This window comes from Lissotriton vulgaris, chromosome 1_1 (assembly GCF_964263255.1).
Source record: "Lissotriton vulgaris chromosome 1_1, aLisVul1.2, whole genome shotgun sequence".
Lineage (NCBI taxonomy): Eukaryota > Metazoa > Chordata > Amphibia > Caudata > Salamandridae > Lissotriton > Lissotriton vulgaris.
Genome location: NC_141685.1, coordinates 1,073,622,563 through 1,073,646,522, shown reverse-complemented (window position 1 = coordinate 1,073,646,522; position 23,960 = coordinate 1,073,622,563). Strand labels below are relative to the sequence as shown.

At 46.9% G+C, this 23,960-nt stretch overlaps 1 protein-coding gene across 4 annotated transcripts in view; it reads left to right on the top strand.

The window, feature by feature from the left end:
• The window catches only part of PLA2G6 (phospholipase A2 group VI), a 604,218-nt gene extending 581,201 nt beyond the window's left edge, over positions 1-23,017 (top strand). For all 4 annotated transcript variants that reach the window (XM_086963273.1, XM_086963270.1, XM_086963277.1 and 1 more), the window contains one exon: positions 18,969-23,017. In XM_086963273.1, coding sequence (XP_086819399.1) covers positions 18,969-19,110 — 142 coding nt within the window. In that variant the 3' untranslated portion in view covers positions 19,111-23,017. The remainder of the gene's footprint in view (positions 1-18,968) is intronic.
• The last annotated feature ends 943 nt before the right edge of the window (positions 23,018-23,960 follow it).

Genomic DNA, 23,960 nt, shown 5'->3' with positions numbered 1-23,960 from the left:
TCTGCATTGGTGGAATCCACTAAACCTTTGCAAGGGCCGACCGTTTCAAGAGCCTGTGCCGCAGATTGTCCTGACAACGGACGCTTCTCTCCAGGGATGGGGAGCGCATGTACTCCAATACACGGTGCAGGGACTATGGACACTACAGCAAAAGAAGATGCACATCAATGTACTGGAACTGATGGCGATCTTCATGGCATTAAAGGCATTCAAAGTACATCTGTGCAACAAGGTCGTATTGATCCGGACGGACAACATGACGGCCATGTACTACATTCAGAAACAGGGGGGCACTCACTCTCCGCAGCTGTCTCATCTGGCTCAGAGCATGTGGAAGTGGGCCATTCAGAGGAACATTTTCCTCATGGCAGAACATCTCCCAGGCAAGGACAATCAAATGGCGGACCTGCTCAGCAGGCACAGCCACCAAATGCACGAGTGGGAGATACATCCATCAGTACTCCAACCGTACTTCCACAGGTGGGGTCATCCAGAGATCGACCTGTTCGCCACAAGGGAGAACGCAAAATGCCAAAGCTTCGCCGCCAGGTTCCCACACCCGCCATCGCAGGGCAATGCGATATGGATGAACTGGTCAGGCAGATTTGCATACGCTTTTCCCCCAGCACCTCTGATACCGCTGGTGGCGTGCAAGCTCAGGCAGCACTCAATGACCCTCATCCTAGTTGCTCCAACGTGGGCTCGCCAACCATGGTACACCACGTTTCTGGAACTTTCCGTGGTACCGCATCAAAGGCTTCATCTCACACCCAGCCTTCTGACGCAGAGCCATGGCGACATTCAGCACCCAGATCCGCAACAGCTCAACCTGGCGATCTGGCTCCTGAAGTCCTAGAATTCGGCTACCTCAACCTTCCTCCCAATTGCATGGACATCATTCGGGAGGCTAGAAAGCCCACTACTAGAGCATGTTATGCGGCAAAATGGAAACGGTTTGTCATCTATTGCGCAAACCACAACATTGATCCATTAGATGCTTCTATTCAGAACATCATCTGTTACCTGTTCCATCTATACAGGTGTAATCTGGCATATACTTCCATTCGCATTCACCTGTCTGCAATGGCCGCATACCTCCAAAATAGACAGCACCTTTCACTTTTCAAGGTGCCTGCCATCAAAGCTTTTCTGGAAGGCCTCAAAAGAGTCATTCCGCCACGGACTCCACCAGCTCCTGAATGGAACCTCAATGTGGTTCTTACAAGACTGATGGGTCCTCCCTTTGAGCCACTACATTCCTGCGAGATTCAGTTCTTGACATGGAAAGTGGCTTTCCTTGTAGCAATTGCATCGCTACGGAGGGTTAGTGAACGGCAAGCCCTCACAATCCAAGAGCCTTTCTTCCAAGTTCATTCAAACAGGGTAGTGCTACGCACTAACCCTAAGTTTCTACTCAAGGTTGTGTCTCAGTTCCACATCAACCAAACCATTGAGTTGCCGGTGTTCTTTCAAAATCCAGAGTCACTGGCGGAGCGGATGCTCCACACCCTTGACGTTAAGCGGGCCCTGATGTATTACATTGATAGGACCAAGGATTTTAGAAAGACTAAGCAGCTTTTTGTTGCCTTTGCGCCACATCACAAAGGTAACCCTATTTCCAAGGCTGGTATTGCTAGGTGTATCGTGAAATGTATTCAAATCTGCTATGCAAAGGCAAAACGCACTCTTACCATTCCACCAAGAGCCCACTCCACCAGAAAGTTGGGGGCCTCTATGGCTTTCCTTGGAAACATTCCCTTAGAGGACATTTGTAGAGCAGCCACATGGTCTACCACACACACATTTACTAAGCATTACTGTGTAGACGTGCACTCCAAACAGCAGGCAGCTGTAGGGCAGGCTGTTCTCAAGACACTTTTCCAAACTGCTGCAGCTGGCACGGGCGGCCGCCGCTAATGGAGGGACTGCTATGTATTCTATGCACAGATATGAATTCAGCAGCCCACATGCCTCGAACTGCAAATGCTACTTACTAGTATGCATCTGTTCTTGGCATGTAGGGCTGCTGACATTCATATCGCCCGCCCTCCTCCCCGGCGCCTGTAGCAGCTGCAGTGTTCACATATCATTTCATGGCATGGTCATCATTCACTGAGTTTCACTCCATCTTGGCCACAATGGCTAAAAACAATCTGGGGATGGAGTCGATGCCCATGCGCACTGTAGTCTAGGGGAGGAGCCACCTATCTCGTGATACTTCGAAGACTCTTCCAGGACAACAATGTGCAATCATCCGGACCCAACACTAGGCGGCGATCTATGCACAGATATGAATGTCAGCAGCCCTACATGCCAAGAACAGATGCATACTGGTAAGTAGCATTTGCATTCAGAGTCGTTGTAAGTTAAGCAATTGTGACCACATACAGTAACACTACAAATGGACACCACATAGGTTTTATATAAAAAATAATTAGACTTTATATAGAGTTACCACAAGACCATAAACAACAAAAATACACGCTATGATTACTTTAAGATGGTAGATTTAAGCTTAGTTCAGTTCAGTTCTTAGATGCAACACTGCGTCAATGTACCTGAAGTTGCGTTGCGCTTCCACGACAAGCAATGTCACAGCGATGGGAAATGCGGCAAAATTCAGATATAAAGATAAAAAAGACGTGAAGATCTTCCAAATGCGGCATGCTTCTCAGGGATGCGAGAAGTTCTCAGTTCGATGCGTGGACTGCAGCGGCGACACCGTCACGATGCGACGGTAACAGCTCCAGCGGCGACGCTCTTCTCCCACGATGCGTGAAGCTTCCGTTTAATGTGACAACTACAGCGGCGACATCCAAGATGCGACGGCAGCAGCTCTGACAGCGGCGCGCTTCTCGGGGATGCGTGGTGCTCTTGGTCGATGCTGTGCAGTGCGACGGTTCCACCGGCGACGGTTCCAGCGGTGACACCCTCCTACTTCGGAGTTGTGATGGCAGGCACAGCGACGGCGACACGCTCCGACCTCGTTGCGAGATTCTTCTCCTGATGCGGTGCAGTGCAACAACTACTGCGGCGACATCCTCCTTCTTCGGAGTTGCAACGGCAGCAGCAGCGACGGCGACACGCTTCCTCTTTGTTGCGGCACGCTTCTCTCCGATGCGGTGCAGTGCGACAGTTCCAGCAGCGACACCCTCCTTCGGAGTTGCGACGGCAGGCACAGCGACGGCGACATGCTTCTTCTCGTTGAGTCGCGCTTCCAGCTCCTTGCGACACGCAGTTCCTCTGAAAGCCCAAAACAGCAGCAGGCACTTCCACAAGAACTCTGGGGAGCTGGGGGGTGAAGTCTGTTGTCCCTGAGACTTCAGCAGGAGGCAAGCTCTTTTCCAAGCCCTTGGAGATCCTTCACAAGTTGAAAGCAAAGTACACAAAGTTCCTTTCTCCTTCCGTTGGCAGTAAGGCAACCACTGCAGGCCAATCCCCCAAGCACCACTTCAGCTTGGGAATAGTCTTTCCTCCGTTTCTTCAGGTTCCTCCCCTCTGTAAAGGTTTCTTCTTGTAGTCTAAAAGTGATCTAATTTCATGGGATCAGGGTCCCAATTTATGCCCCAAAATCCCATTGTTCTCTGAGGGTAGAGGGGCCTTTGCCCAGTCCAAACCAGTTCTGAAGCACTCTGTTCACCAGACTTCTCCTTTCCTTTCACAGTGCAGGGCAGGCACATCAGACGCCCCACAGGAGATGGAGCCAGCATTGTGGAAGGCAAGTACAGTCCTGGAGCACTTTGTTTACAGGACTCCTTCTCTTCTTTCAATGTGCAGGGCAGAGACATCAGCTGCTCCCCAGGAGGTGGAGCCAGCATTGTGGAAGGCAGGCACAGCCCTATTCAAGGTTCAGGTGCAACTCCTCCCTCCCATCTAGATGCATGTAGGAGAGTAGGGTCTGCTATCCTATGGTCATCCCAAATTTTTGCTTTTGCTTCACTGGTTTTCGACTTAATGTGGCTGTGGGCCTGCAAATCAGACCCACAGCCTGCTGTTCTCTCTCTAAATTCACATACATGTACTATAGGTACATAACCCAATTGGAACTGGACACCTTGTCAGCCCCTGTACCATGCACTATAGGTGCTCAGGGCATAGGTGCATCCAAGGCCTACCAGGGGCTGCAGCATGTATTTTGCCACCCCTGGCTGGTACTTAAATCGACACAACTGGCTCATCACTCAGCTGGGGCAAGGTGGTGTAATCACCCCTTGCTTAGATACAGTATACCTATATCTAAACCTATATCTGGACATATATATACCTATAAGTCACTCCTATGGCAGGCCTTTACAATCCTGGAGGCAGAGTGCATGGTTTTATGTGAGATGGTGCTCTAGCATGAGCTAGCCTGTCTGCAGCTGTCGGGACCAACTCCCTTGGCTGTTCCGGGATATTGCCATACCATATACTCTTAAGTGCATTATAATCCTCACGGTTACTTGCTAACTTTGGTTTGGCTTTAGCAAAACATGTCGTGTAAGGTGTCATACGCTTTGGAATACTACCCCCTCGCCAGTCCTGGCGACGGGGGTAGCATTCCACCCTTCTAGAGGGAGAAGACATGTTACTTTGATAAAACGCGGTTAATCCTAACCGGAGCCTCCGCTCCACAAAATGGATGCTGCTGCCCCGACACAAGTCTGACCTCCTGCTGCTGACCGAAACTTGGCAGAAGAGGCCTGGATAAAGGGTTTCCTGTCACAGGGAGGTGCTACACCATCCCAGACAGGAGATAGTGGATTGGAGCAGGGAGGGCTGAAAGAAACTAGACACTGCCTGGGGCGCACAAGGTGTCCCAGGCAAAATCCAGTCACACCAGTTCTGGGGCACCCCAGCCCCAGTCCCAACGCGACTCTGGACAAAGTGAAAGAGGTGTAACCACCCCCTTCCTGGGTCCCACCCATAGGAGGGACCTAGCAGGTAATCCAGCCCCCAAGATTGGAATAAAGGTGGGAGCAGTGTCAATGCACATCAGATTATCCTGACTGAAACTTATGAAACGAAACTCTGGACCCTTCAACATCCTACTCGACGTAGAAGACTGAAGAATCTCCCTTGTGGTCAAGGAGTGACCACCCTGTGCAAACAGGCACCATCGAGCACCTCACCGTTTGCTTTGTTGCAGTTCCCGCCGGAACTCGAGTGAAAGAGATCGACAAGACCCAGCGTTTCTGCCTTCTAACAGCCCGATCCACAGTCCCTGCAAAGCTGAGACCCGTGGAGGCGACCTGAAGCATGGGGCCGGCCATCTTGGAAAAACTATGAAGCGCTGACCGTGCAGCTCCCGAGGCTCCCTCGAAGCTGTGCATTGGAGTTTGAGAAGCTCCAGCCCCGAGCAGCTTTTGCACCAAAGCTCACCCCTCCACACTCACCGAGTGCTGCGTGGGTCCCTTCTGCATTTTCCTGCTCGACGCGTTGGTCCGGTCGCTTGCCCGTTGGCTAGTGGCCCCAGTACCGACGAACCTTTGAATTTGCTCTGTCAGTCTGGTTGCTCCAGACTGGCCCTCGCTCCCCTGAAAAGGAGCACCGGCTCTGACCTTGCTGGTCTGAGTAAGAAGCGATCTTCGAATCCTGCGTGGGTTGCGCTTGCCAAGGTTTGTTAGCTCCAATCCGGAAGCCGACACCGCCGACAGCGAGAGCCTTCGTGGGACAGCTCGTGATCCACTCCTGGACGTCCTCGATGCCCCAGAGTCCACGTGGCAGCGGAGACAAGCTTCTCGACAACCACCTGATTGCGCCCGACATTGCCTGGTACCTTCCTGGTTCCCCCCTGGTCACTGCTGAGTGACCCAGACTCTGTCCCCTCTGCTTTCAGGTACTCTACATCTTCGATCCACCCTTGGATCGCACCGGACACTTCTCTTCTGGCCGCCTGCAGCATCTTCATCTCCAGGCTTCATAGATCTACACGACGAGACCCGACACGCTTTTGCACCTGTGCACCCGCTTCCTGTGGGTGAGGTAACTCTTGAACGCCGGTGCTCCTGTAGTGGTATACACCTCTAGTGTCTAAGTCTAAAGTTTTGTCCTTCTAGTCCAGTCGGAAGACTCTTAAAACTGTAACTCGATAACTTTTACGCACCATTGACTTTGCATTGGTGCATGTGTGTGCTTTAACCCTGCACCCGATTCCCGCTGGCTTCTCCCGACTTCATCACTGCTAGTCCCGAGTAGTCCCAGCGATTCCCCAGGCCCTAGGCCTGACCACTGTTCGTAAAGTGATACTTATACAACTTTTTAATATATGATTTGAGTGGCCACCCGGCCTGATCCATAATTATGCAACTTTCATATGTTTAACTGTGCTTTTGTTTAAACGCTTTTGCCTCTGCACTCATAAAGAGTACAGAGGATTATTCTGAGAATAAATACATATATTTTTATAATATATAACTTGTGTGGTGTCCTTTCATTTGATATTACAGGATTGCATATGGTAAAACAGCTGGCTTCACATGCCTCTTGATTTAAGCCTTTAATGCTGCTTAGTCCATGCTACCCTTAAGATAGCTTGTCTATAAGGTTGACTTACAACCATCACCATAAGGGATTGTTTGGACTGATACAAGGTGCCCCCAGAATTGGAGACATCATATATCAGGCCAACTTCTCACAATGCAGATCTCTCTATTCACCACTGGGTGACTCCGCCTGTCTCCTGGAATACCCCAGCCCTGTCACTCTCAAAAACAGACATAAGAATACACAACCGAGCAGAGGCAGGTTTGAGTGGCTAGACAAGCAAATACCTACTTTCTAAAAGGGGTATTTGCAAACACAGAATATTAAAATAAACTTTACTAAAAGATGTATTTTATTATTCTGAGTTCAGGCATACTAAACTCGAATAACAGTCCATTCTGGCCTATGGAGAACAGGTAGCCTTGCAATAGTGAAAAACGAAAATGGCTGTAATTCACTATTAGGACATGCCACACACATCAGGGCTTGTCCTACCTTATATTTACAATGCACCCTGCACTTGGGCCTACCATAGGGGTGACTGATATGAAGAAAAGGGACGGTTTAGGGACTGGCAAGTGGGCGCACTTGCCCAGTCAGCATGACAGTACCAGACTGCACGCAGGCTCTGCCACGACAGATCTTAGACACATTTTACCAGGCTGCGTCTGTGGGTGGTGTGAGAAGTTAGCCTGGCATATGATGTCCACTAGTTCTAATGGGCACCTTGCAGCAGTCTAATCGACCCTTATTGATGGTGGTTGTAAAGTCAACCTTATAGAAAGCTATCCTAGTGGAGAAGTGTGGCTCACTGGTTAGAGGAGGCAGACCTGGAAGCAGAGGTCAGCCCGGGACCAGGGTTCAATTCCCGGCTCAGTGGGGTCTTGAGTCCTAAAATGTCCATGGACTCGACAATTCTCGCTCCGGTGCCTACTCGATTCACGGGTTCACACTCTGCGACTCTGGGCAATAGCTTGCTTAATCTCCACAACGGCCCTCGCGGCGGAATGCCTGGCTTTCACCTTGCGGATACCCTGCCGGGGTATCTCACAGGGGAATACCAGGACGGGTTCCCTAAGCAAGTGCCTTGATGCCTTCGCGTGATACGTGCGCTATATAAATCGCAATACATTTACATTTACATTTAGCATGAACCAGCAGTCTTCAGGCTAAGTCTTCAGTAGGCGAGTTAAGCAAGTTGTTTTGCCATATATAATCCCTTGAATACCAAATGAAAGGACACCACACAAGGTATATATCAAATACATATGTATTTAATCTAAACACAACCCCTCTGCACTCTTTATGAGGTCAGAGGTCAAAATACAATACAAGTCACACAGTTAATATACAATAAGTTGCACAGTATACGTTATGCCCTAGGGGCCTCACAAACCATATACTAAGAAAGTGGTATAAGTATCACGTGAGAGTTAGAAAGCAGGCCTAGGGCCTGTAGAATCGCTGGGGCTACACTAAACAACCATGGGTTAGGAATTAGGAGACCCACGGGAGCCGCGTGCAGTGTCTAAACACAGGTGCAGGTTCTCTTTAACTTTCTATGGAGTTCGTAAAAGTTACAAAGTTACAGTTTAAGGACACTTCCGGATGGACTAGGATGGAACCCTTTTAAACTAGGACACTTCGATAGTCAAAACCCACGGGAGCACCGGAGTACTTGTGTTACCTCACCCAGGGAAGCCGGGTGCATAGGTGCCTTTTCGTGCCGGGTTTCGTCGTCGTTTTCTATGGAGCGCTGCAAATAAGTGCTGCAGGCGACCGGAGGAAAAGTGTCCGGGGGGATCCAAGGGTGGATCAGAGATGTGAAGAAGCTGAAAGCAGAGGGGACAGAGTCTGGGTCACTAGCCAGTGACCAGGAAGATACCAGGAAGGAACCAGGCGATGTCGGGTGCTTGAAGGTGAAGATGGTGAGTTTGTCTCTTCAGCCACGAGGTCCAGCAGGCATCGACGATGACCAGAAGCTGGATTCGAGCTGTCCCACGATGGATCTAGATGACTGCAGCGTCGGTATCCGGATTGGACCCAACAAGCCTTGGCAACCGCAACCCACGCAGAATGTCGAGATAGGCTCTGTTGCAGACCATCAAGGTCTGTGGCGCTTCTCCTTTTTAGGGAAGCTGGAGCAAGCCTGGAGCAACCAGGATTGCAAGTTAAATTCAAGATGGTGTCTTCAGGGGGCTCACTAGCCAACGGGCAAGGAACCGGGAAGATGCGTAGAGCACAAATGTAAAGGCGGGGCCCACGGGACACTCAATGAGTGTGGGGGCCTGAGCTTCGGTTCAAATGGTGCTCGTGGCTGGGGCTTCTCGTACCGCAATGCACAACTTACTGAGGCTTCAGGAAAGGAGTGCAGGTAGCAAAATACAGGATGTCTAAGATGTCCGGTCCCATGTCTCCCGCACCGCCACGGGTCTCACCTTTGCTATGGATGTGGTTCAGGGTCAGAGAATTCTGAAAGTCCAGTTCTTGAGTCGCAGAGTCTTCGGGTTCCGACGGTAGCCTTGAAACTGCAGACCGGCAAAGTTGCTGTTGGTGCCTGTTTGCACAGGGTGGTCAATCCTTGACCACAAGGGAGATGTCTCCCGTCTTCCAGTCAGAATGGAATGTTGAAGGTCCAAGATATGTCTTACAAAGATTCGTCCAGGATAATGTAAAGTCCCAGGGAAACAGCTCCTATATGTATACTAAGGATGGGGGCTAGATTACCTGACTAGGTCCCTCCTATGGGTGGACCTGAGAAGGGGGTGGTTACACCCCTTTCCCTTTGTCCAGTTTCGTGCCAGAGCTGGGGCTGGAGTGCCCCAGCAACTGGTTTGAACCGGGCTATGGATGGAGCACCTTGTGTGCCCCAGGCAGTGTCTTGATGCATTCACTGAATGCAGCCCTCCCTGCCCCAGTACACAAAACCCCTGTCTGGGGAGGTGCCAGCACCTCCCTGGACATGAAATCTATTGTCCTGGCCTCCCCTGCCGGAGTTTCGTCCAGCAGCAGGAGGTCAGACTTGTGTCTGTGGCAGCAGCATCCATTTTGTGATGCTGAGGCTCTGTTTAACTTTAACTGGGTAAAAAGTAACTTACACGTCTTTTCCCTCTAGAAGGGTGGAATGCTACCCCCGCTGCCAGAATTGGCGGGAGGTAGTATTCCAAAGTGTTTGACACCTTACACGGCATGTTTTGATAAAGCCAAACCAAAGTTAGCATTAACCGCGAGGATTATAATGTACTTAAGAGTATATGGTATGGCAATATCATAGAACAGCTATAAGGAGATGGTTCCGAAATCTGCAGAGGGGCTCAGCTCATGCCAGAGCACCCTCTCACATAAAACCAAGCACTCTGCCTCCAGGATTGTCGAGGCCTACCATAGGAGTGGCTTATAGGTGTATATGTGTCTATATGTAAAGGTAGATATAGGTATACTATATCTAAGTAAGGGGTGATTACACCACCTTACCCAGGCTGTGTGAAGAGACCTGTGGTGTCAGTTTTGAAGGCAAACCAGGGGTTGCACAATACATGCTGCAGCCCCTGGTAGGCCTAGGGTGCACCTATGCCCTGGGTACCTAGGGTACACTATACAGAGGCTCACAAGGGTGACCCAGTAACCAATCTGGTAGGCACCTAAAGTGAATGGTATCAATTTAGAGGGAGAACGGCTGGGCTGTGGGTCTGATTAGCAGGCCCACAGCCACACTAAAGTCGAAAAACCAGAGAATCACAGCAAAAAGTGGGGGTAACCATAGGAAGCAGACCCTACTCTCCTACACAACCCCTTCTGGTGCAGCACAACGGAAGCACGTCGTCCCTGAAGTGCCGCCCCACTGGGCTATTCTAGCCGGGGTATAGTAGAGTGAGAAAAGCGTTTTGTAATGCTGAGATTGCAGCGGGGCTGAACACAACACTGTACACCCTAACTCCAGGGAATCTTGGAATCTAGCCATCTCGATCCCCAGCTTATTCGCCCATTTACCACCATGCTTCTCCATATCATCTGCCTTAGTAGTAACTAGATTTGCGTATACACTACGGATCGACACCCCCTCTCCGGTTCCTACCAGGTTCAATATGCAATTGTTATTAAATCCTGCCGCTCCCCCTCGTCTATTACACAAGAAGCTGCGTACCTGCAGGTATTTAAAAAAACTGTTCCTACTTATATTAAACTTATCCCGCAGTTCCACAAATTGAACAATCCCCTGGGGACCCATCAAATCCCCCAGTTTTCTAATACCTTTCCCTGCCCATTCTGCCATGACTGAATCTGAAAAGATTTCTAAGGGGAGGGATCTGTTTTTATAAAGCCGAGTATATCTATTTTATCTTCCTAATCCCGCTCTCTTCAAAAAGGACTCCCATACTTTGTATGCAGCCTGTACTGTCTTGAATCATGTCCTTTTAAAGTATGATGAGTCCAAACGATTAAGAAATGCGTTCTCCGCTTCAAACCTGAGAACAGTGGCATAGACCTTGGTGGAATTGGCTGTGATCCTTGGACCCAGCCCTCCCCCTCCTATCAGTTCCTGAATATATTGTATTGTAGCCGCCCAATAATACAGTCTGAAATCTGGGGCCCCCCATCCTCCTCTATCCCTGGGGAGAGAAATAAATCTATATGCCCTCCTTGTCTTTCCATGGGCCCATATAAACTTATTCAGAACCGTCTCTAACTTGCTAAACTAGCTTGATTCAAAAAACAATGGGATTGCCCTAAGAAGGTATAAAAACTTTGGCAAAATAATCATTTTGATCACATTCGTAAATCCTACCAGAGTTAAATGTAAGTTATTCATTCGTACCAGATCTGAAGATACTTTGGCCATTAGAGGTGACATATTGATTTTGACAATGTCATCTAAATCTGCGGTGATCTCCACCCCCAGGTATACGGCAGATTTCACTACCTGATGATCACTGCACTCGGCGTATGAGTTTTTAACAATCTGGGTCTTCTCCCTATTTATTCTGTATCCTGAAGCTTCTCCAAACCGCTGGGCTTCCGCTTCTATCTCTCGGTTTAATAGTGATATTGGATGATAGTAATCGCATAACTTGGGAGTTCTGTCCGTCCTTTAGCACTACTGAAATAGTCTCCTCCAACCTGGAGTCCAGCATGCAACCCTTGTTCCCTATTTCATTAGATAGACGTGACAGTATGGGAGCGATAACTGGGTTGAACATCTTCTAAAAGATTGTTGTGTTGCCATCTGGCCTATGGTCCTTGCTCGGCTTCATTTTTCCGAGAGCATCCACCACATCTTCTGTGGAGATTTGCTCCTCTAGATTCTCCGATATCTGTTCAGATATCAGAGGGGATACTTCTTTAACATAAGTATCAATATCCTCGCTTATGCAACCTTCTTATCTATAGGGGTGTTGATAAAATTGTTTAAATGGGTCTTCACTGTCCTTGCCTCTGTTTGAACCTTACCCATCCATTATTTTACTTACCCTCCCTCCCATTACTTTTGCTTGTAATTGGGCCTTTAAACCCTTCTTTGCTTGTTGCTAGGTGATATTTTAATTTTGTACATATTATGGCACATTCTGCTCAATCCACAGCCAGTGTCCTAACTTGTCACTATACTGTCTTTGTTTTCCTCCATGTTTAATAAATTGCGTATTCTTGTGTATTTGTTCTAGCTCATTTGGTTGTTGTTCCAAGTAGGCTCTATTCCCTTCCCTCATCTTCTTAGGTTTTGTCTCAACAGCGCTGAGGCATTGTCAGCTAAATCTATTGTTAACTGGAAAAAAAGCCTAAAATGGGCTTAGAGCCTGCCCATTATTTACCTATACATACTATTGGTTGTTTTCCAAGTCACTCTTGTTTCCTTGCTTCTGATTGATCAGCTCCTTCCTGCTTCCTCCAGGTGCTTCCAGTGTGTGTCCGTGCTGTGGAGTATGGACATGTGTGCAGCAAGTGTCTTTCCACTAGTCACAGTTTTCTCCATATACGTTTTTTTTTTTTTTACTTACATGCTCTCTTAACGTGCATTTGTTTCCTGTCCCTCCCTCCTTCCGCTGTCTGTGCTTTTACCCACAACCCCCTCCCGCTCTCTTTTGTGTTGCTGCTTCCTCGCAGCTCCTGTTTGTTGCGTTGCTGGTCTCCTGCCCTCAACCCATTGTCTCTTGGTGCTTTGTCCCTCCTCCCCCACACGTCCTTTGTTTTGCTTTCCCCATACCCCTTCCTCCTGCTGTTCTTATTGCTGCTCCTTCTCCCTCCCCGCACCTCCCTTGTGTTACTTTTCTCCCACCTCCTGTTGTTGCTGCTTCCACGCTCTTCCCCGTACCTCCCTCGTGTTGCTTCCCACTCCCATTGTCCATTATTGCTGTTCCCTTCCCCCTCTCAAATCCCTCGTGTTGGGAATTATCCCCACACCATCATCGCTGCTCCCTCCACCCCCGCACATCCCTCATGCGGCTTTCTTCCCTTGCGCTTTAAAAAATATATATTACACCGCAGCATCGGCTGCTATGCAACATGGCTTTAAAAAAGTACTATGACACGTTCAATGTTGGCCGCATCATAGGGCCTTTTTTCCTTTATTTTAAATCATGTTGCCCAGCAGCTCGCTCTGCTGTGCAACATGTCTAAAAAACAGTAAATCTGATTGCATTTGTGGGTTCAGCTGAAGCCAAAAAACCAGATATGAAAAGTTTGCAACCCAGAACTATATACAACACTGTTATTACTAAATTAGTTTATTTACCCTTTGTATTTACTTTGGCAAAACACCTGTTAGTTATTCTGCAATTAAGTATCAAGGTTTAGTTCATGGGTTGGGAGGTTAGTTGGGAGAAAATGATAAAAATGTACAGTTTTTGTTTAAGGTACGCGCAATGCACACTGCAACGCAGTAAGGAATAGCGAGCGGGGGTTGCCCTGCTTGATTTGTATTGCCACTGAGACCTACGCCCTGATCTACAGGTCCTTCTGCTTGCTAAATGTAAGTGTCATGACTGTGGCGAGGCAGTCCACCGCCGGCCTGTGAAGGGTTGTAGGCGAAGGGCTCCTCGCACATTGTACTGTGCTGTTATCTTTGCATAATAAAATAAATAAAAAAAAAAAAAAAAAAAAAAGTATCAAGGTTTAAACTGCAAGGTGAAAATATGCATGGAGCAGCTTTTACTGACCAATGTCACAAAACAATATCCAAGTAATAATTGTGGCTTTTTGCTCAGTGCACAGATGATACCTGTAGGTGGCATGGGGATAACCCCATCATCAGTCATAAAACTTTGGACAGATTCCTTGATATCCTTCACCTAAGTACTCTATGCCTAAGTATATTATAATTTAGGTGCCACTTCCTTCGTTTCGATTGAGTGGTTAGCCTAGAGAGTTCTGTTGAGGCTTGATTTCAGATTGAAATCTGTCCAATCGAAGCATCTTTTATTTGTGTGTTGATGCTTTTCCCCAATAATATGTAGTCTAATCTGGCGTAGGAGTTGTGTGCTACTGAATAGGAGTAGTCTAGTATGTCTATATGTGTGTTTCTTCATGAGTCTATGAATCCCATTTGATTTACCCGGACCCTAACAGGGACATAAAACTTGCCACCCCTTCCTTATCTACCATTAGATCTGACCCTGGTCGTGCCCATGACCCCATTAAAGTCCCCATCAACTATCATTTCTCCCTCTGTTAAGCTTAAAATGTTCTTGATAGCCCTTTTTAGGACTCCTTCCTGCTTTTCATTAGTGGGTATATAATGATGCAACAATAAAGGTGTGCCCTTTGAATTCCATTACAAAATGTAGTACCATGCGGTGTAAGTCCCTTACCACCTTTCTATTGGAACACTGCACCTTGACCACACATAATATCGCCACCTCTGCTTTGGAGTTTTGGGTAGATGGAAAGTACTGAATGGGAAACCATTTCAATTTCATTCTGTGACAGTCCTGCTTAAGCAAGTGAATTTCAATCTGAGGAGCTTAACTAAATGTTTAGCCACTAATTTCAAATTCCTTCACATTTGCAGAACATTTTGATTTAAAAGTTTACTAATTTATATACACTTAATCGATCTGCTAATATTTCATTTTCTAAGCAGTCGCGGACACCCTGAGTATTCTTTGCAGACCACCATTGGTCCCTGGACCACAGTTTAAGAACCACTGCCCTAAAGCTTTGCTCCATTCCATCCATTCTCATGCCACAGGGTAGGGCTTCTTGGTTATCCAAAGCGATTATGCCTCTCAGTCTCCTCATCTACTATGATGCTGTGTCTATTTCTGATCACTTTCTGGACAGGTGGAGGATCGCTTTATGCCTGCTTTTAAGCATCACAGGTGTGCTAAACTGCTGATCATGGGATTCTCACTTTAGTATTGGGGCCCTCTGGTTTCAGCCACCATCACTCTCTGCATGGATGTCAATTCACCAAAATGCCAGGGGTAGGAGAAGTGACATCACGCACCTCGTTGACCTTCACTTACAAACACCTACTTCACACACACACTGTCCCTCCCTCCCTCTCTCTCACACACACACATATTAACACACTCTCACCCACAAGCACACACAACATACAATTAAAAACATTTTTTTTACTTGCCTTAGCTGCAAGGGAAAGTCATATTCTAGCTAATTTGTATCTTAAAAAAGAAAATCAAACAATAGGAGATGATGTAAGGAGCGCGAAAACTTTTCAGACACCCACCCCCAGTCAAAGATCTCGGTTGAATCCATCATCGTTCTTTAGCTCACTTCACCACCCCAGTTCAGACCCAGCCATATGCAAATCAGTCTTGATACTGTCCCTCATGGGAACAGTCCAGCCTGAACTGCCAAGCCAGGTCTTCCCGGGACTGGATACAAGCATCCTGGGACCGCTTTTGTGTTAACACCCCTCATCAGCCAGGCTAGCTAGAATCCAGTGGCAAAGTGAGCAAGGGACCCCCGTCTGGGCATACCCTGCTAACTTTGGGCGAACAAAGTAAACACAAGGAGATGATGGATGGAGTGCTGAAACTTTTCAGACACCCACCCCCAGTCACAGATCTGGGTTGGTTCCATCATCGTTCTTTACCTCACTTCGCACCCCAGTTCAGACCCAGCCACATGCAAATCAGTCTTGACCCTGTGCCTCATGGGAACAGTGCAGCCCGAACTGCCAAGCCAGGTTTTCCCTCGACCAAAAACAAGCATCCTGGGACCGGTTTTGGGGTAACACAGCTCATCAGCCAGTAAAAAAAAAATGAAGGAGTTCCAACCGATGTCCATAAGGACAAGCTGCCACTGTTTTCCAGGCACTAATTTTGCCACCTCAGGCCTTGGTTTGCAAAAGAAGTGCCAGATGTCACAGGGGGCAAGCAAGGGTTTGCTGTTGCAACCCCTAAATTACTCAGACTCTCTGAGAGGTTTGTTCTTAGGCCCACCGCCCACAACTCTATACCTCGTAAGTGCTTGCCAGCCTGCATGAGCTTCTTACAGACCATGGGCACTCTCGCTGTTATGTCCATGAGTGGAGTACACTTAATTTGTGCTGTGTACACCCATGGCCGAAGACTTTACTATTTACCTGCACTCTGGTATGCAGTAGCTCCTTCTTCCAGGTCTCTCCACAGGTGTGCCCCATTTGCTTCTCTTTACCGCCCGGGAATAGATGCGGAGGACAGAGGGCTGACCAGTAGGTGCACCAGTGTCTTTCTCTTATCCAATGTTTGAATGAGGCCCCTCTATGCATCTTATTAAGACACTTATGGAGGCACTTAGTGGAGTGGTGTGGCTCACTGGTTAGAGGCGGCAGACCTGTAAGCAGAGAACGGCCCGTGACCAAGGTTCAAATCCCGACGCGGCAGGTTCTTGGACCAGGGTCAACGGACTCGATAATTCTCGCCTCAGTGCCTACTCTAACCAGGGAACACACTCGGCAACTCTGGGCATTAAGCTTGCCTCATCTCTACAACGGCCCCCACAGACGCCGGGGATGCCTGGTTTCACCCTGGAGATACCCAGAAAAGGGACCATCTCACAGGGAAAACCAGGACGGGTTCCCCAGCGGTCTACAGCGCCAGGACACTCGGGTAGAGTAACAGTGCTCTTTACAAGAATCCCACATTTTATTTACATTTATTGTGTGGTGCAGTGCAGGTAGTTGGCCCAGTTTCATAGTCCCTGGCCACTTTTCACCCACAGCAGCAGGACAGAGAGTGTTAGCTTTCTTCTTTTAGCGTTCAGCACTCCAGGTGCTACAGATTACCTCTCCACAGCTGCCACAATTATGTTATGTTCGTTGTGAACACACCCACTCCTCATCTTTGGGGGGTGCATGGGCGACGATTCATCAGAATGCTATGGGGTGGGGGAAGTGACATCACATACCCTGTGACCTTAATGACATTAAAAGGAGTGACATCATATGACCTTTGACTGATTTCTTCAAGGAACACATGGCAGTAACATCATACTCACCCACCCTTACACCACTTACACTCATTCATATTTATTCTTACTCACTCACTTACATTCACTCCTAATCTCACATATACGTACTGACACTCAAACGCAGGTTTTCTAACACTTTGCACCGTGTTTGTGTCACTTTTGTGTTAGTGTGGGATTTACTATCCAACGCAAATCTTGCTTTGATAGTATCCCAAAAGTAATGCTAAATTGCTCTTGGCTGATTTGGGAGTGTTCCAGTGGCGGTGAATGGGAGTTCCCATGCAACCACCTCTAGATTTTGATGCAAATCCCTATCCACAAACATTGGTAGACTGTAATTTGCACCAAAATCTTATGGCTCCTCGAGCAATGTGTAACAAGGAGAAATGGTTTAATTTTTTCAACTTTGCATGTGTGCTGCATTGTACAGTACACCTACAAAGTGGGAAAAGCCTTTAACACCATCGGTGCGGTGCATATTTATGCTGTGCGCTGAAAATGATGAATTCCCATTGTTCATGACGAGCTCAGCTCGTCATGAGTGTATGGAGGTGTACATCATGACGAGCTGAGCTCGTCATGAGCGTCCAAGGGGTTAAGCATAGTTTGTGTACTGGAAGGGACCCCTTCCAGTATAAAGCCTATGCTTCAGAGAAAGCACACACCCTTGTGCTACTGCACAAGGGTGTGTATTTGATGGCGCATGGCTGCAAAAGTGCAGCAGGGCACAGGGACAGGAAAAAGGCACCATATTTTAATAGATGTGGTGCATTTTATTTCCCACACATTGTTGCAAGGCAGTGAAGCAAATTTGGTGTAGCGTTGTCCTGCATTAAATAGTAAGTTTGGGTCTCAATCTCCCTCACTACTTGTCACTGATTCTCACTCACTTTCACTTATAGACACGCGCTCATACATAGACACACGAGCTCACACATACACACACACACGCTCACACATACACACGCACACATACACACAAGTGCTCACACCTACACATGCTCTCACATATACATATGCTCTCACATAAACAGATTCACCCGCAACACGCACACAATAAACATTTTAAACCATTCTTACCTAAAAAGCTGCCGCCAAAGGTCCCCTTACAGAGTTGTGTGCTCCATTTTTTTGTATTACTCCAATAGTGAAAATACAGTATTCCTCACTAATAGCATAATGAGAAACGGACAGAAAATAAGGAATGCAGAGCTGTCCCAGTGTTCTTAGCACTGATTTTGCCACCTCTGAGGCTAGGGGTCGCAATGGCAAAGCCAATGGTCGCAAAGGGCAAGTCAGTGATCGCAGCTGTGACCCCTGGTGATAATAAATGGCGTCTATAGGGGGGGTGTCCTTCTCCACTTTGGAGAGGCAGATCCGGCACAATGGCTCAGTGGAATGGCGTGATCTTGGCTGTAAACATCCACCATCTTTTCAGCCAGTCCACACCCCAAACCCACCCACACACCCCACCAAAGGATTTTTTTTGCCTGAACCCATCTTCCCGGTTATCGAGATCGAAGAATGCATGTTGACTGTTGTTGCTTGACTCTAATAAGTTACTGTCTAATAATACTTATGCTGCATGTTCCTGTCTGTTACAATGCACTTTGAAGTGATCCCAAAATGACAACTAGTACTTTAAAAAGGAGCTAAATGTTGTATATATGTTTTTCTCTTTACTTACACGTGTGCTTTCGTTTCCAACCTGCTGTCGTTTATATGGGAAGCATTTTATACTTTGGTGTTTTTTACCACCTATTGGAGATCAGAAAGAGGTGTGACTTTTTAGGCGGCAGTGGGTGGGATTTAGTGTAAAAGTGTCATCCTGTGAGCACGCTGAACATGGAGGCACTGGCTAAGCATGCAGTACAGTATTTCGCCATGCCCCTACGGAGCATGCTTGGAAGCGAACAAGAGGACACACTATGGTACATCAAGTACTTGAATGGAGCCTGTAACGGAGTGCCAGAATTAGTACATTCTTAGGTGGGTCACTGTATGGAACCAGCCAATCTGATCATTGTGGGGATTTATGCCAGGTGATGTGGTACTCAAGTTTAATCTATTTCTCTAATCACCTTCTCCCCCAGGTTGAGCCCACAGTTGCAGACAGAGGTGATGCTGGATGAAGTCAGTGACTCCATTTTGGTGAACATGCTGTGGGAGACCCAGATATACGTGTATCACCACCGGGAGCTGTTTCAGAGTCTCGTACAAAAGCTACTCTCCTAGTGAAATGCCGAAGAAATCCCTGGTGATCCCTAAGGACCTTGGGGACAGGGATGGCTATTCCAGGATAACTTTTTCTTTTTTGGACTGTCCGTCACCTCTCTATTGACGATTTAGAGAGGGGATATATGGTCTTCTTGTGGCCTGCAGCATTCTTCTCAAAACTGCAATACTGTACATGGTGAAAACTGATCTGGCCCTTTAGATCTTTGGTTGTACCAAAATTTAAGCTGGGCTGGATGGTCCCTGAATATTTCCTTGGAAGTGTCCCTTTCGACTCTCGTAGTGTCACCCATTCTGAAGTCTGGGGGCAGGGGGTGTTCTCTGGGACTTTGTCTATTGACCATGCAGCATTTCCCTCTTCCACACTCTGTCATATGATATGCAAACTGGCCGGAGGGTCCACTCGGGCTCTGTGTCCGTGGACCATGCAGAACCCTCCTACACCCAGAGGATGTGTCCTGTGGTGCTGTATAGGGTTTCTCCTCTGTATTTGTTTGGTGCACATAGGGTGGGAGAGGGGGTACCCTGCGGCTTTGTGATGTCAAGGCATCATGCCACTTTTCCCTCTGGAACAGTGTCTCCAGTGTAGGTGATTGTGTGCAGGGGGAGAACTGGAGGACATAATGTCCTGTCTTTATACAGTGTCTCCACAGTTAGATTCACATTCACCCAGCGTCTTAAATGGGGAGGACCCATGGGACCCAACCTTAGATTACCTAGCATTCCCCAAATGGCTATAAAGATGCCTCCTGAGCTGGCTCAGGAGGTGGATACCATGGGGCTGCAGCTTCACCTAGGGCCCCTGCAGACCTCCACCCTGAGGACAGAGAGTGTCGCCCTAGGTTATAAATGTGCTGCTGCCTGCTAACTCCCCAATAAATACCTATTCATTATGGCATCCCTGCATCCTAGATCATGTCATCCTGACAGTCCTACAGCGGACACTAGGGCTTTTTGTGGTGGCCGTGGCACAGGCATGTGTCGTAGATCTCAAACCATGCTCTTTTTTCCAGTAAACATATCAATGACCATTATAACGAGTTACTTGTTCTGCTTACTGTTGGGTCTTTTGCTCATCCTGTGTTGCCAAGAGTGGGCTTAAGACTCTCCCCGAATGGTCGAGAGTGGAACATTTTCTGGGTGATCACTGGAGCCCCACTAGATGGTTCAAGTTGATTTTGGAAACTTTCTAAATGGTCCTTTAAGGGAAGTGGCTAAATTACTGTTTCAAACCATGGTCTTGTATCTGCCTTTCTGCTCTGCTGTTTGTGGTGGCAGCACTGGCTTTTTTTCTCTGAGCCTTTGGGTTGTTGTTGATTTCTTATTAGATGTATCCTTGGCATTGCCCTGTCCATCTTCGCTTATGCTATGATGTGGGACTTTATATTGCACTGATATACCCATGCATTGAGAGCTGCATTTATCTGGCATCCTTCTGTCCTGAGCCTTGCCAGAGAAAACCTTGACTATTCTTTCCTTTCTATATAGGAGCTGAAGCCCTGACAGACTTTCTACCAAAGATACATGGGTGTTGTGCCCAGTAGTTTTGTACCCAGACTTTTTTATTTTGCGGTCCGGCTCTTTGAGAAAACCTCTGGCTGCCTAGAAGAGTAGCACCTAAGCGGGACAGTATAGGATGGGGAATCATTTCATGCTCAAGACTTACAGAATTTCCTCTCTGATGGAAAGTTCCAGTATAATCATTCTACTTTTGCCTCATAAATATACAGTTACAGTAGTGGGCTAAAAAGCTAGTCCGACTATCTTGTCCACCTTAAATACCTATTTGCCACGACAATACTTTGCAGCCACCCTTTAGTGTGAAAAGGTTTGCACATTCTATCATGTCCTTACTACATACTATATCTAATAGTGCTAAATATGTATCAAGCTATATGTGCCCCTGTGTATGTGTCGATCATTCACAATTGACCCACTAACCCATTTAGATGACATCATGCTGTGTTAACAACTACCATAGTGACTCAAGGAATAGAGCGTGCTTGAAGTTTATTTTATTTTATTCTGGGTTTAACAAAATTGATTATAGCTATGGACTAATAACCCTTTGGTCCAAAATTCTCTATGAAATCAATGTAGACATGGGCGTCGTCTGTGAATAGGGTCATTTGGCAGCTGTGGGACCATGATTGAAACAATATAGGGCAGTGGAAATTAGTTATTTGGGAGTTGGTTGTTCAAGGCCACCCTGTACCCATCACATTTGCATGACAATTGCAAATATTATTGAGGATTTCACTAGTTCTGTTCTCTGGGAAGTCAGGCTGAAGGTGGATAATTATCCGCTTTCTGGCAACCGTGGGTGCAAATCAGATCATATAAATGGATATTGGATCTCATCCACTTCAATCATGCTCTAGCTGACACACACACATCTGTGCTTGCTAAATACCAAAATCCTCATCATGCTATGGATAGGAAAAAATCATCACATTGTAGCCTTCTACTCCCGATCAAATCGAAAAGAAGAGATCGGGGTGATTAAGACCCATCTTGGACCTCCATCTGCTCAGTGTATTTTTTATGAAACAGTCACTCTGCTTGGGCACCATGAAAGAGGTGTTGAAGCTGATGATGGAAAATAAGCTTATGGTGTCCCAAGACCTCTGAGACCTCTAATACAACAGACCCATCCATTCGATGCTTAGGACCTTTCTAAGATTCGAAGTAGCTGTTCACCGTTAAAATCCGCTCCGAGAATAGTCATGAAATGTATGCCATTAGTAGTGGCACATTTTCACCACTTTGACTTATCAGTCATCAAAGTTTGGGTATACCTGATGATCTAAGATCCTCCTACTGGCATCACAAAAACACTCAGTAACTGCTTGTAACCAATTATTTATAAAAACAGACATACTCTGAACAAGGCAAAATAATCCCTAAAATTGTCAAATACTATTAATTTCTAGGGTCCACTCCTGGACACCGTAAAAGGCGAAGGCATACCCTTCACAGGAAAGACAGGTAAGCCTGGAGCTAGTAGCACTTTACAGATTAGTTTAAAGGGAATGATCACTGTGAAATCCAGAACCTGTTATCTTTGTAAACATTTCCACCTTGCCATTGCAACAGAATGTGTTTGAATTTTAGATGTGAACAAAAAAATGGATTGGTTTAAAATAAAGTTTGGAAATGGCCGGTTTGATTAATACTTGATTAATACTTTATTATCCAAAGTTTTAATTATAAATTGTCATTGGCTTAATTTTATGGGTGAATCACTTTCTGACGTTGACCTAAACATGGGGCAGATTAGGGATATGGACTGAGAATGTTTGCAACTGTGTTTATGCACTTTAGGGAGCTGTGACTAACTAGAGTGAACGTATTTATTGCATCACAGGTCTGTCTGTTTCTACCATAGAGCTCTGAGAAGGCCTCTTTTACATGTAAATAGGCATTGGCAGTAGCAACTGTGCCCATGTTTACATCGCACTTTGGACTGAAATGGTGTTTATGGTGTACTAATAACTTTGGTGCTGTTTGACAAACCTGCACAGAACTTGGCATCAGCTGGTGCAAACAGCTAAGTTACAGCCTTTCACAAATGCGCAGATCTGTCTAGGCAGGGGAAGAATTTGGGGGAGGGAAGCGTAATGGGGGGAGTTGGGTTTTCCCATTCTAGCTCCCAATTTTTTGCTCTCCACTACAGCAAAATCTGTTCAACAAAATGTTCACAAGCTTGACGTGAATGTTGGAATGATGAATGTAGAAATGTACTTAGAATATGGCTTTTTGTGATTTGACTTCAATATGTTCTATACAGATATTTGAATTTCAAAAAAGGATTAATCTGTTGTGTAGCTTGACTGTTAATTTATAAATAATCCATGAATCCAGATGCACTTATTCAAAATCGAAACAATAAATGAATCTCACTGCGCAAGAGAATATTTTCCACTTTGTTCAGCTTAGGATTTGTGTAGCTTTCCAGAATCAGGATGATCTTATTGCCTGGTTATAATTGCTAATGTTTGTTGCAGCATCTCTTGGAGGATACCACACACCGAAGCCAGCAATCTCAAGATGGTGTCAGGGCAGTTTTAGGGAGACAAGGCACCGTCACTTGACCCTGGTGCGAATGAGAAGCAGAGTCTCAGAGGGGCACATCCTGACCATAAAATTGTAAAAAGCGGGGTGGGCATTTTTCACCAATGTATTTGATTATTTTTCAAGTGGACATTTTTGGTTGGATACATGGACCCAAATCCAGGGCTCAAGCTCCGCAACTCTGCAAATTCTTTCAAAAATATATATTTTTCTGGCTGTGGGTTTGTGAATTCTGAAAAATGCTGAAAGGTTGTGCTCAGGATCTGGCCAGTTGTCAACCTTGGAGAAGGTTGAGCACTGGGCTCTATGCAGGCCTGGACTTCAGCCAACATCCTCTGTGCACACATGAAGATTGTGTACTGTAAGGGGCAGGGCTGGCCACTTGGCGAGCTGGGTGCAGGGTTAGATCTCAAGCATGGCCACAGGGCCACCCCCTGCTGTGTGTAGCAATTGCAGTTGCACAGTAGGAGATGTGCCTACGCCGATCATTCCCTTTGGGAACCTTTACTGCTCACAATTGATAACCACGTGCAGAATTGGTTGCCCACATAGGGGCATGCCAGATCCTGTAGTCTAAATTCGCTGTGTAAGAGGGTGGCAGCATCTGAGGATGAGAGCCATCCAACCACTCTGCCTGTGACCTTTGGCTTTGAACAGTAGTTAGTTGCATGGGAGGTTGGGCATAAGGAACTGACCAGATGCCTGTCAGTAGCCACCCTCTCCTCCCCCCCACTGCACAAGGGTTGTGTCTATTAGTGGCTGCCCTCACAGAGAAA